Source organism: Macrosteles quadrilineatus, unplaced genomic scaffold, assembly GCF_028750875.1.
Source record: "Macrosteles quadrilineatus isolate MER2022 unplaced genomic scaffold, UCM_ALF_1.0 Scaffold_1__1_contigs__length_201487025, whole genome shotgun sequence".
In the NCBI taxonomy this organism is placed as follows: Eukaryota; Metazoa; Arthropoda; class Insecta; order Hemiptera; family Cicadellidae; genus Macrosteles; species Macrosteles quadrilineatus.
The window spans coordinates 51,540,058-51,554,481 of NW_026542594.1; the positions used below are offsets into that span (position 1 = coordinate 51,540,058).

Below are 14,424 nucleotides of genomic sequence, written 5' to 3' on the forward strand. Positions count from 1 at the left end.
ACCCTTGTAAAGAATGTCTCTGCGGGCTGCCGAATTACAGATGTATTACGAGGCTTTACATTATTCAATGCGATCTCCTTGCCTCTCGGAACAAAAAGTGATTACATTTTGGAATCTGCAATTGAATTCTTTGTTTAACATAGAAATATAAATAACACTTTTTTCATGATGGTTGGTAAATATCGGAAAACCCATAAGGCACTTATTTTATAAATAATACAAATGTTTTACTTCTAAGTAACCAGTTGGTTAAACTTTTGATTGTCAATATTATCTGTGAAAATCAATAACTGTTATTATTTATAAAGGTATTTCCTAAATACGATCGACTAGATTTAGTTAACAAATTAATTATATTAACTATTTTCAAACTGAACAGGGTAATAGCTGTTCAATAATCAATAATAATGTAATTTACCTTACAAGTGTAGTAAGAGCATTTTTACATCACCAAGGTGAATGCTGTACAACGAGCGGAAGCGAGTTGCATAATTTACCTAAGTGATGTAAACACGCTCTTGCACAACGTGTAACGTACAAGATTTTACCTGACCCGACAATATACAGGAGGTTAAGAACAATATTTGTCATTATCTATTTCACTCATCTTTTAACAGTTACGTTCATTTACAAACAAAAGCTAGGTTAGGAAAATTCTTCAAAACATAACAATAAAATTCAAGCGCACAGCTGATTTCTAGCGTTGAACGTCGTTGGCTCCATAGAGGTATATTTTTTAAGTTAAGCACTCAATGTTATTTAAATGGGGTTCATTACCTCACCGAGTGAGTTTTTTTTAACTTTACATCACTCGAGAAGTAAAGAAGTTGTATACATCACGCTTGGGATAGGGAAGTTTAACATGGTGGGTTAGGTAAAATAGTCAAAAACGGTTCTTGTAGGCTATGCATTTGCATTCCCTCCTAGTGGCCTCGTATTTTCATTGAGTATATTCATCCACGAAAATAATTAATTTAAATAAATAGGGACCCATAGCAGCAATTGCTGTCCTTCCCCTCCGTTGTAATGTGGCCATTCTCTATGCTGCGCACCATTCCTAAATACTCTACTTCGTAGTCGCGGTCTTCCCCTAACACGATACATTTCAACACTGCATTACCATTCTAACTTAAAAAAGATCACTAAAATCAATAAACAAACAAATACGCAATGTTTACATCAGCTGGTATATTTAAAACAGCTTATAGAAACACCGTAGCAGTACTTCCTTTAGAAAATGACTGGATCTTTGGTGGCCTGTGGTGCAGCACAGGGATAATTTGTTACACTTCTGATATTTTACCTGCCGTCCTTGGACCTTATTCTTTAAAATTAATCTTAACAGCCATGCTACATTTTTCTTAGCTGTAGATGTTTTCGTGGGGACCGATTCGCTTAGGGAATTAAATAATACATAAAGCATATTATTAAAACACTAAATAAACAACTCTGAAAATGTATTAACAAATACTGTATTTTTACAATTCCGTGTACAGAATCATGAAAAGCCTGAATTATGTTTTAAAGAGCGTAATCTTTGAAGGGAAAGATACATTAAATTTTGAAAATTTAAGATTATTTATAAACAACAAAAACATTATACTAATTAATTCCTCATTTAAATTTTTATCCTTCTGAATCCATGAACACAAGTTTTCATAGATTAGATATCTTCCAAAAAAGACCATAATACTTTAGTCATTAAAACAAAATATATATTAATACAAATTATTTGAAAAACGAGGCTTTACTAAAATTAATTTCAACGAGAGAATCTTTAGCAGATTATTATTTAAAACAATATGTCTATACACAGTTAATTGTTATAAAATAAAAATCATTTAATTGTTAAACTAGCCGGCCCGTGCAAGTCCTTCGCACCGTATCCTTTTCAAATCCCACTGAGTAACTAACAATTATGGAAACTGCGGATCATAAATGTTCACATAATATATCTTCTTGACATTTTCTTAGTAACGTCGTACTAAAGTAACAGTTACTTTAGTACGACGTTAGTTACTAAAGTCGTTTAAATTTCGAGGCTCAAGATATAAATATTATTTTTTACTATTTTAATTTCTAAAAAAAATTTCTGAGGGGTTTTTTATAGAGATTATTGACTTTTGATACTGCAAGTAGACTTAGAATTGCAAAAACAAAGGACAACGATGTATTGGGAAGCTACATGAAATAGATAACCGATTTGATGCTGTAGTTGGTCGTGAATAGAAGAATATGTTAAAGTTATTTGACAGACATAATGGCTGTTGATGAAACTAAAGGAACTCAGCTGACATCCTTACTAAAAGAATATGAAGACATTTTCAAGGTTGGGGAAATTCCTGATGTCAAAGCAAATCTTTAGGTCATATAAGTAGGATTGCCTACCACTTATTAACTTTGGAGAACTAATTTATGCTTTATGCTGCAATGAAAAGGGTAAAAATGGAATTTAGAAGTTTTAGAAAATTTGCCCCTAAAGAAGGAAAGTGAAGTATATGTTCTACGAATTGATGATGGCTCCATCTGGAGAAGACATGTCAAAAAGATGTTTTCTTGTCAACTAAAATGGGAGTATTGGTGCATATTTACTGGACCCATTCATATTTTTTTTTATTTATGTTGTTTAATTTACGATAACAGTGTAATTCATCACTATAGGGTAAAGTGCCTTGTTTCGACCCGAGCTCAAGTTTTACGATCGAGGCGAAGCTGAGGATGGAAAACGAGCGTGGGTTGAATATACACTTGTTGTCCGTGTCATGAGTTATATTTATCGTCATATTGCATAATTAGTTGAGAAATTCAGCAAAAACGATAATACCTTTCATGTAAAGTAACCTCTCATAACGACTTCTAGCTTGTTTTTAATTCTGCTAATGTAAATAAGTAGCTGTTTAGTAGGTTATTCAATGATTTCCATTACGATTACTGTACATTATACCATCGATATGTCAACCTACTGATATTGACAAGCACTTAACAATAAACTAAACCTATACCTAATTAATCAATCTATAAATAATTTCGATCCATCCGATTACAGCAGTTTACAACAGTTGATTTTTACTCCCTAGGGACAAAAAATACTTTTTACTACAGGGACTAAAATGCAACTTTTTACCTAGAATGAATAGACAGCGGCTGTTTTCTTGCAGAATGACAAAAATATTTTCGTTTACAGTTGATTGTTTTGTTGTTGTTTTACATTCAAATATACAGTAATTAATATTCTGTTTGAATCTTCAGTATTTTTTTTCATATATCTTACCTTTACAACAACTAGTCATATAAATACTATTGTCAAAATATTAACAACATACTTCTTTTAGCACATGTAATTTTGTTTAAAAATAAACATAAATAAAAAAGTAGTTTTATGATATTAGTTAACAACAACAAAATAATAGCTAATACAAATAATGTTTCTACCTTAACCAGTTCACGGCAAATTTTAATACTGATTTTAAACCTCAATATATGTTATTACAGCGTTTTAAGCTACCTACTGAAAAACTAATGACTTTTCTTTTATAGAAAAATATATATCTTAAAATCAAATATCTGAAGAGAATAAACTCGACGACAGTTGTGAGCGATGAGGGAGAAGTGTTGACTTAACCTCCACTGAGCAAACTGAACCCTCTCTAAGCTTTGTGTTGAAAGAACTAAATAATGAAAGACTAGAGAGCATCTCTGGATTCTCTCGTTGTTTAGTCAATAGCATAATTAAATTACCAATTCGGCGATGTCAACCGATTAAAACAGTCTTTGTATATTTACATTCGTTTAGTTTAGCCAATTTATTTTTGACATCTTAAAACAACGAAGATACATTTTCTAGATTCTTTATAATATATGTTACGCTCACACTCCAAATGCAGACTATGTCCGAATATTTTACCACTTTCACGAAGTGGAAAGTGTGAAAGACGTCATGGAGTGAGCATTTAGTTCAGTCATTGGCCAAAATGAAATGCTCGGACCACGTTTAGGGTTAACTGATTTACTCGAATTCCAAAGTCGAAACCTTCTTCTGCGATTGAGCCTATCCAAAATGCCCACAACGAGATTTGAGCAAAAGTAAACCGCACGTTCCCAAGTTTTGTACCAAGGGTGTAGGAGTCATTGTTCTAATAAACAACAACTGCTATTTCAGTTCTAGCAGCTACTCGTCCCCGATCAAATCCTCAGAATTACTGACCAACATAGTCTCCAACTGAAACAGGGGTTAATTTTCTTTCCATGTTCATTTTTTCTCTCTAAATGTTTTAGGAAGTTACACAGTTTTCCCGTGTTTAATCAATACGTGGGCAATCACTTTTGCTCACACGGGTATTTTGGATTTGCTCAATCGCTGATGAAGGGTTTGACTTCGGCCATTTAGTAAATCAGTTTACCCAAAGCACGGTCTGAGCATTTCGCTTCAGCCAATGTCCGAAAAACAAAACTATTATGTTTCTTTGAGAAACATAACTTAGAAATCACAATTTTTTGGTGCGGAACAAATCGATCACTATTTGCTTAGTCTTATAATGTTTTGCCTGACCTGCATAACTAAAAATCGTCATTTATCAACTATTTAACATTTTGATCTTTAGGAACATGGAGTTTTTTATTGGAATTTTGTCATGCAAAACAAAGTTTTCCGTATTTTTTTTATCGGCCAATATATTGTAATTTAAGCTATTACAATTATGTAGGATTTAAGCTTAATTTAAGCTTACACAATTAACATTGTGAGTTATACAAATTTCACTTACACTTAATATTGAGGTTGTACGGTGGACTCTTGGTTTCACCCTCGATGTTGGTAGCCGAACATTCGTACACCCCGGAACCCTCTCTTCTAACTGCCTGTAGAACTAATGTGTGGTTGGTGATAAGTAGCCCTGCACTGGCGTTGTTCGTCACTGGTTTACCCTGTAATCGAACAATACCAATATCAAATAAATTCTACCATTTTAAATCAGTTTGTACTAGAAATATAATCCAATACCATTAAAAAATATTCCAGTTCAACATTGTTAACTTGTTGATTCGTAGTGGCAATTAGGAATGTATTTTAAGAAGTCACATTGCGACCGTGAATAACGTCGAGCACAAGTTAATACTCATCAAAGCATATCCTAATAATTATACTTTGAGGAGTGTTTACTTGCCATAATTATTGGTTCAATAACAAATCATTACGGATATTCTAACTAACAAAGCTGGACAGGAACGTAATCGTAGCTTTAATTACTTATTTAATAAGCTAATACCCTATATATGTGTAGTTCCCAGTGAATTCGTAGTTTTAGTTTTTACCTTATCCGTACAAAATTGATGATAATATAAGAAACATAACGGCTTGATTACCTTACAATTAACAGTTCATCAATGGTGTTTTGTATAAAACAAGTGATCTCTTTATATATACGCAAAGTATGAGTATGGAAATATTACTGTACATTATTTTGTGATTTGAAATTGTTACTACTAATAATATTGATAAGTTTATCCGTTTTTAAATTGTATAAAATAGCGTGGAAAATTATTGTATTATTGGAAAACTAGTTTTAGTGTTATTTCGGCAGAAGTCTTTCCAATTTAGTTCCACTCCAAATACATTGTAGTAGTGGAAAATCAATTTAACCTTCTCTATCAACGACACTCTGGGAAACACGCTGTTTTGACGAAAACACGAAAACAGTTTTAACTTGCTATGTATGTTTTATACATTAATAATGCAATAGGCCTGCTTATGTTTGAAGTTACTTAGTTTAACCATAGACTAAGGAAACATAAGGGGGACTATTGTTATTACTTTTGTTTCCTTAGTCTATGGTTTCACCCACTAAGGCTTTGCTGTATGCAAATTATAAAACTGATCCTACGTATCGTTACTAGACCAAACTTATACAGCAGATGATAGTGTGATGTACTCACGTCGTGGATCCACTGTATCTTGGACGGCTGAGGGTTAGCGTCCACATTACACTCCAGGTAAACGTCCATACCTTCACGGAGAGTGCTAGTGTTGAGACTGCTGCCTACTTCCACCCTCGCCACGGGCCTGTCTATACGGCAGAAACATTATAGTCTCCATCCTTCAATATTGGCTAATTTTACCTACTGCTACTATGTTGAGGGCTAAGAAATATAGTTTGAAATAGCTAAAGGGTATTTTCCGATGGCTTCAAACCTGAATTTAAGATTTGAGCTGTACATCAGCCAATGTGTAGTTTTGGTATAGATTAAATTATATTTTGTAGTATTTTGGATAGTAAAACTTGTTTTTTTAACACAGTCTAGTGAGTTTTGTTTATAGCAAAATTTTCAGACGTGTTAAGTGGATAGAATTCTTCAGTATATTATACAAGATTTCTCTCTACTTTTGTAATGTTTTTCTTTATATTATGAGACAACTAAAACCATAAAATTTACTACAGCCAACCTTCCGTTAGCTTTATCGTCTGGGATTTCATAATGAAATTTGAGTCGGTCCTATTCTATATACTTCACATTCCGCAATCAAAAACATGATGAGGAATTTGTATTCGTAAAAAAAAGATTTTTTGAGATACTTATATTTTATAAGCTCGTCAAACATAAAAGCTATCTTATTAATACTATGTAAAAAAAATACTATACGACTAGAAATATAATTGGTGTAAATGCCCAATAGACAATATCTTATCATTGCAGTGTATTAAATATAAATTTCAACATATTATGTCCAAAAGTATTTATTGGGAATTATATAAGCTGTTATACTTTACTAAGGGTATTTAGAAAAAATAGCATTATGTCTAACACTTCATTTACTTTTTTTATGTTTGAAGCTGCTTACAGTGTGTGTTGAGGGTCCAGGAGTCCTCCAGTGCGCTAGAAGGGATGTGTGGATTTACTGCACGGCAAGACAGAGTGTGGCCGTGGTCTTCCATGCTTACTGTTAGTGAAATAGTACTTGTCGTTACGTTACCATCCTCACTAGTCTGCAACAAACATGTGTCACTAGTCAGCTGATGTGCATGTGTTTAGAGAACATAAGTCTTGAAGTGCCCTAAGGGGGTTAATCACAGCGGAGCAATAGCCGGAGTTGTCTTCCTTCTCAGTGCTCAGAAGTATAGGTATCCTGTGGTGACAACATTATATTTGCCTTCATACAATAAAAAAATCTTCTTTAAACAATGTACTACATAGATCACTAGAACACGTAACACAAAATAACCGCAATTGTTTGACCAATAATTTGAATAAACAGCATAAAGTAAACATATACTGTAGTATTGACAAATAAAGCTCATTATAACGACACAGTTATATTTACTCGATTTTTAAAATGTAAATGTTGTGACGTGATAAAAACCCTTCATAATATTTTAGACTTGGTATTTTTTCTTAAGTTGTTCTTATACTTACCACGACCCTTGTAGGAGCCTGTAGTTGTTTGCCAGAGCGCCACCACGTAATGCTAGGAGGTGGCTTGGAGCCAACACTACGACATGCCACCTCGTAAGTGGAGCCTGCACTCAGAGGCATATTGACTACTACGAGCCGCACCTCAACTGGGATCACTGAAAAACAAAATCCCCATTATTTCTAAAAACATAATAAATAAGAAATCAAATTTATTTATATTATAAATTTATAACTGAATTTACACTTAATATTTTTTATCCTTAAAAGAATTGTTTAAAATGGTTTAGACTTACTTCAATGCATTTTCACAGCATTCTTTATACTCGTAACAATCTTTTTGCATGGATTTTTATATTTATTTAAGGCTTCAAATTATCTTGCGATGGCTGCTCTCAATTGCAGAACACCCAGGGGCCGTTCGGCAACTGTTTTATTTTTAATGATCCCCCAAACAGAAAAGTTTAACGTCGTTAAGATCGCAGGACTTTGGGAACCAATCAATTCACAAGAGAATTTGAAGAATTTAACAACGATGAAAATCTGTGGAAAAAGATTGTTGCGAGTGTAAAAAACGCCGTGAAAATGTACTGAAGTTAGTGGAAAGCATTTCGAACAATTATTTTAAGTTTACAACCTATGTGCAGTGTAAATTCACAAATTAAATTATGTAAATTATGTAATTATGTAAATTATGTATGTAAATTCAGTTTCAATAAATTATAATATAAATGAAATGGATTTATTATTTGCTTCAAACAAATACACTTACTCGGAAAACTAATTTTTGAAACACCCTCTATTATTGGTTCATATTATGCACATTAGAAACACACACATAACATAAAGGACGAACTTTAACAACAAATGCATATTGTAAACAAGAATATGTAAACAAAGAAAATCAAAGGAAATAACAATACAACAATCAGCTGTTAAATAACACATATTCCGTATGACCATATTGTTCATAACGGCTAACCCATTACTATTCATACTATTCATAAATATTAGAACAATAAAACTTTCATATAATTACTTAAAAATACTCAATAAAGGCAGCCTACAAATAAAACATTTAAAAAGCCGTTTTCAATTTTTTTCTTATAAATTCTTCACCATAAATCTGTAATAAATCAAACTTTCCAACGACCATAACTTCCAAAATCAATCCTGTAGTACTGTAGATTTAGTTGTATAAAGTTAGACAAAATTATTTCTAACTCAGTATTTTCTCACTACTATATATTCTGAGGTTGTTTATAAACATGTATGCTTCTGCCAGACGAATAAGTCCTTAAGAAATTAAGGACTTATTCGTCTCGCACTCATTACGCACTCACTACTGTATGAAAATACAGTAGTGAGTGCGTCTCACAAAATATCGTCTTTATTATTTGAAATGTTTGAGTGCAATCGAAACACATGCATGTAGAAATTAAATATTGTTTACAAGGAAAGTTTGTATACTTATAAATCAATCTGTGACGGCATCATAAAATTGTAAAATCGCTAATGAAATATTAGTAAAATCGTATTATGTTGTAATTGTTGATATACTCACATAGTATATCGAGAGTGAGCAAGACGACGATGGGGTCCAGCAGGGGGCTGTTGTTGGCCCGACACTCTAGCTTGGAGTCCAAGTGTCCCCGAGTCACTGGGTTGATGGTGAGAGTGTTGCTGACTCGACCTTCCTGTGGCTGGTCCATGGAGTCGTCTATCATGTCGTTGTCTTGCCACCACGTCAGTCGTGGACTCGGCCAACCTGAAAAATAGGGAATTACGGGATACTAATCACAATGTAAAAGAAAATGTAGTTTTATATATTGCACTCGATCTGTATCACGATTTAACAGTTTTGACAGTTTTCCTTTTATTATGATGACTAGAATTCACACACTCCATATACATATATTTACGAGGTAAAGAATTTTCAAAAACACAAATTTTAGAGGAAATTAAAATGAATATGCATAAATGTTTCGTAACTTAAAATGCCTTTCAATAAGTAGTATAAATGTCAAAGATAAATTTCACTTTGTTAAGTAGTAAATGAATTTTAGAGTTGCACGTCATCTAACTTCTGATGCTCTATTAGGGATATTATGGTGTGTACCAATCTTAGTAAATATGAAAATGGCTACCTCCATGAGCGATGCATACGACTTCCAGAGCGACGCCCTCAGCCACGGGCCCTACGGTGGACTGAGGCAGGGTGTGCCCTGAATAGTCTGCTAGGGTCACTCTCGTCGGAGGAACTGTGTGAAACAAAGACATACTGTATGAGAATCTTATCCAGACCATATATTACAAGAACTATTAGTTTCTAGAAACCAAAGTAATGTTAATAATTACTTACTAAGTATATCCTATACTATCCACTATGTACGACACGAAACGCCTCTGAAATTATGGCATTTCACACATCATGCGAAACATAAAATGTTATATTTTAAACACTGACCATGATAATGCCTGTACCATTAGTGCCAATTTGTCTGGTATAAAAGCAAATATTTGCATTCTCTAAAAATACTGGTATACCAAGGCTAAATATGGTAAGTAAACGTTTGAACAGAAGGTTTAACATTTATATAATTGAAGATGTATTTACATGTCAGCCAAAAATAAATGTTAAGTAGTTATGTTCTTTAACCAACGTATTTAAATCTACGTTTTAAACTTAAGTCAGATTTACTTGGGAAAGTAGTTTAATTAATATAGTCTTCTTGGACAGGCAAGGCTGCCGCTGCCTCTAGATAAGCTAAGAAGATGAGAGGCAAATGGATTGTAAAGCACTTCAAGCACCACTTAAACATTACACTGTTGTACTTTGACTATCGATGGGTGAATAAATTGATTAATTGTCTTGTTAGGAAGTTATGTAAAACAAATACTGAACGAGCCTAATACGAACTTAATATAGGTGTGGCACAAAAATGTTGTACTACTTTGAACGTCTCGTTGTACAAGAGCCGAAACGTAAATTGTATGCCGTTTCATTATTCTGTCATTTGGAATAGCCTATCTCCAACACATAAATATTTTAAGCATATTCTTCTTTAGTGTCTATTTAGGGTTTGAGGTAGTTGGTGACTTTAACTCTACTCACCGATGATGCTGAGGTTTACATGTGCGTTTCTGGTAGGAGAGTGTTTGAAGTCGACGCGACACTTGTATAGGCCGCGGTCCTGGTCCCGTACACCCTCTAACATCAGAACACTCTCAGGAAAGTTGGTGGAGTATGACATCGCACCCTCCGTCTGCTTGATCTCCTTACCCTGGCCCAGCCCACGCTCCCGTACGTCCAAACTGAACAGAGCAACTTCAAATTATTCCCTTTTGACTCCCTTAGCTGATAAACATAAGAACACGTATACATTGACTTTGTTAGTTCTATGGCAGTTGTAGATAGATGGATAGATATATTCTGTGTTGTATACACATCGTAAGACAATTAGTTGAAGGGTAATATATGTAGAGTACAATTGCAAGATAACATGTTTGAACGATTGCTGTAACAGAATCACTACTAACTACGACTAGGTGATAATCCCAATTCCCAATAACCAAGGATGGCTGGGTTCTTATTCATAAAACACCACCACCAATATTTCTGGTAGGAGGAACATTTTTTTGAGGATCTTCTCGTTTTTTTTGCTGTGAAACTATTACCCACATTAAAGTTTAATATTTTAAAAAGCAAAACTTTGTCTTTGGAACCTTTACATAATTGATTTCAGTAAAAAGCAAAAGTGCATCTGCACTTGCATTAATTATGCAAAATAAATCTAAGCTATCGATTCTTATATTCACGATGCTATACACGATAATGCAATCAATAACTTTAAATACAAAACGATTCAGATTGATGATGATTACTAATTTAGGGTTCTGTTTGTTTTTAAATCTCTATGATTTCCTAAGCCTGTTTAATACTTCCTCTGTCGGGAAATGCGACATTGAGTTGGGCCTATATTCTCTGGCCTCTGGTCCCTAATGTCCTTAACATGATAAATATACGCCACTTAATCTTGTATCAAATCGTTATACAAGGATAACTCGTGGTGGACCTACTTAAATTGAGTTGATAACTGAATACGTAATAATAAAAAAAATTGTTTAATTTATGTTATTTTTATATTGGACGGTTATAACTTTAAGCGAATTTCTCATATAGGGAATAAGCTATTACCGTAGTACTTATGATAAGACCTGGAACCGGGACCGATTTACTTTTTCGTTTTGAGGTCCCTAGAGGCCAAAAACACCATCTGTTCAAATTCATATTTAATTAATTAATATTTTAACAAATTTAATTAATATATTTTAAAATTTATATTTAATGTCCGTTAGCACGATAACTCGAGCAAAAATGATCATATTTTGATGATTCGGTATATACGAGTAAACCTACATTTATTCGGACGATTTCGCGAACTAGCAAACATTTACCAATTTCTTTGCAAATCTGTTTTTAGAGATTAAAAAACAAATAATTTAGTATATTGAAGCGTTGTTATGCGCCTAATGGCTATGGGAAAAAAAAATAAAAGATTCCCATGTTATTCTTATGGAGAATAAGTAAACTGTTGTAGCTTTCTTGTTTATTAAAATATTTTATAAAATTTGGAAAATGCATTATTATTTCTTCGTAGACTATTAACATTTAACGAAAATACACTTTTACCCTCCTTGTTGCAGCAAACCTAAGTACTCGTTAAACTAATTCTATTAAAATAAAAAATAAATTCGATATTTTTAAGGAGACATTTTAGTGTAAATCCAATCAGGCAATCAAAAATTCGCTTAGTCTGCAGGTTTGCTGCGGGGGGTATTTTTCATATACACACATACATAAATGTTAATAATTATTTTTACTCGTATGTAGGGTTTATGTTTTATTTTGCTAACGTTTTGTGTACCTAAATTTGTCCATGAAAGTATATTTTTCGTAATCGCCAGTTAATATTATTGTGTATGTTACATTATGTATATTGCTTAAACCATTTTTTATCAATTTTATCAATATTTTTCAAACAATGTGGCCTCAACCTGTTCTTTGTGTTTACGTGGTATACGTGTTGCTCTTAAGGATTGATTATAATTTTATTGCCTTGGCTAGTTTAACCTATCCCTCAGGACTTATCCATCCATAACAGTCTAAATGCCATGTTATTAACTTAATTTTCTATAGTCAGTGTCTGCCACTGTCTGGGTGCAGCACTATTTTGCCTAACGCATTACATAATCAAACACCCTTGGTCATTGAGTATGAACATAAGGTTCGATCAGTTATCGGTTGTTTTTATCGTTTAGATAAGCCCTTGGAGCTCCAAAAGGGTCAATCGATTGAACCATTTAGACGCCAGCGGCATATCAATCTGTTTGGATATGCAGGTAACCACTTTCACGAGTGTATAAATAAAACAGACTAAAGAAAGAATTCATATTTTTAATTATTCTCTGAGCTGTAAATGCAAATTCCTTATGAATTTCAACGTGTTTTAAACCACAAATAATATATATAAATTAAGTAATGTTATGTCACTCCAAGCGCAAAAAAGGAAGACTTAAATAATTTAATAAAATTTCCTGTTTTTCGACACTAATATGATAAAATTTTGCCTCTTTTAGGCAAATTTTCAACATTATCAGAAAAAACCTCAAATATTGATGAAATCTTTATAATTTATGCTTTTATTTCCATAAACTTGTCTACAAAATAAAATGATTTTTAAAACAAGTAAAAATTCCAATATTTTATTCAATTATTAAAATCTAACCACAACAGTTTTTATCTTTAAATGTTTTTATTTCGGTAATAATTAAGTTTAAATCTTTTTTATTTAATTCTATAATTGTTTTTTCATCAAAAATGTTAATAAATCTATAAGGCAAATGAACTTTACATTTTTCTAATTCACCAATAATTGTGCGTCCATATTTATCTTTAACTTTTTCAAATTTCTCAATCTTATATTTTGTATTCAATTATAAACATTTTAATGGTATATATTCTTTTAATTTACATTCTCCAATATTATTATATTCTTCTATCAGATCCATTTATTACAAACATTTTAATTTAAAAAATCACACGTCAGTTTGTTAGAACTGGTGTGTGATAGATGATCCAAAAATCTCAAAACTGTATGTATATAACAATTGTTATTATTATTTTTTTATTTTTATAATTTTATTAATTATCAATTAATTATTAATTTAAAAGAATATGAAATTGCCACTTTTCTCCATTTAAACAATTCTAAATATCATATCAATAATTTGATTTATTCATTTGTTTTGTCATTTATAAGCAACAGTTGTCATTTTTTACAGTTGTTGTAAGTAAAGAAATAAGGTATTGTCCAATTATATTTTACTAGCTGTACCCGTGTTTTGCAACGGGAAGAGGACACAAAATAGAAACATTTTAATCTTTACCAATAGACAGAAACTTCAGAGATGTGACGAGGTATTTATATTATATTAAAAATACCCCCGCCGCAGCAAACCTGCCGACTAAGCGAATTTCCATTTGTCTGAATTGATTTTCAGTTAAATATATTTTAATAACATTAGGTTTAACGAGTACCTATAGGTTTGCTGCTACAAGGAAACTAATAAAGTGTGTATTTGAGTAAAATATTGATAGCTTAGTACAAAATAAATAAATTTGCCAAGTTTGATCAAAATAAATCCATAAACAAGCAAACTACAACATTTGACTATATTCTCCATAAGAATAACATGGGAATTTTAAATTTACAATTTTTTTAATTTTCTCCGTTACTAATAATCGAACAAAAATACTTTTATATACTAAAAAATTTGTTTTTTTAAGCTCTTTAAAAAGGTCAAAAGAGAAATCGGGAAATTTTGTGTTTTGAGGGTCAAAAGTGAGAAAAACCAATTTTTACCCCATAAAACCCCCCGTAAAGCCCCGTTCCCATGGTCCGATCGTGCTGGTTCGCGAACTCATTCAAGTTTATCCCGCTTTACACCTTTAAACCA

General features: G+C 32.4%; 1 protein-coding gene across 1 annotated transcript in view; it reads right to left on the minus strand.

The window, feature by feature from the left end:
• The window catches only part of LOC128982864 (nephrin-like), a 65,187-nt gene that overhangs the window by 25,725 nt on the left and 25,038 nt on the right, over nucleotides 1–14,424 (minus strand). The window contains exons 3-9 of the mRNA XM_054401911.1: nucleotides 10,520–10,719; nucleotides 9,552–9,665; nucleotides 8,969–9,172; nucleotides 7,408–7,562; nucleotides 6,836–6,980; nucleotides 5,932–6,062; nucleotides 4,764–4,923 (exon numbers count right to left, since the gene is read on the minus strand). Of these exons, the coding sequence (XP_054257886.1) occupies nucleotides 4,764–4,923; nucleotides 5,932–6,062; nucleotides 6,836–6,980; nucleotides 7,408–7,562; nucleotides 8,969–9,172; nucleotides 9,552–9,665; nucleotides 10,520–10,719 (1,109 nt within the window). The remainder of the gene's footprint in view (nucleotides 1–4,763; nucleotides 4,924–5,931; nucleotides 6,063–6,835; nucleotides 6,981–7,407; nucleotides 7,563–8,968; nucleotides 9,173–9,551; nucleotides 9,666–10,519; nucleotides 10,720–14,424) is intronic.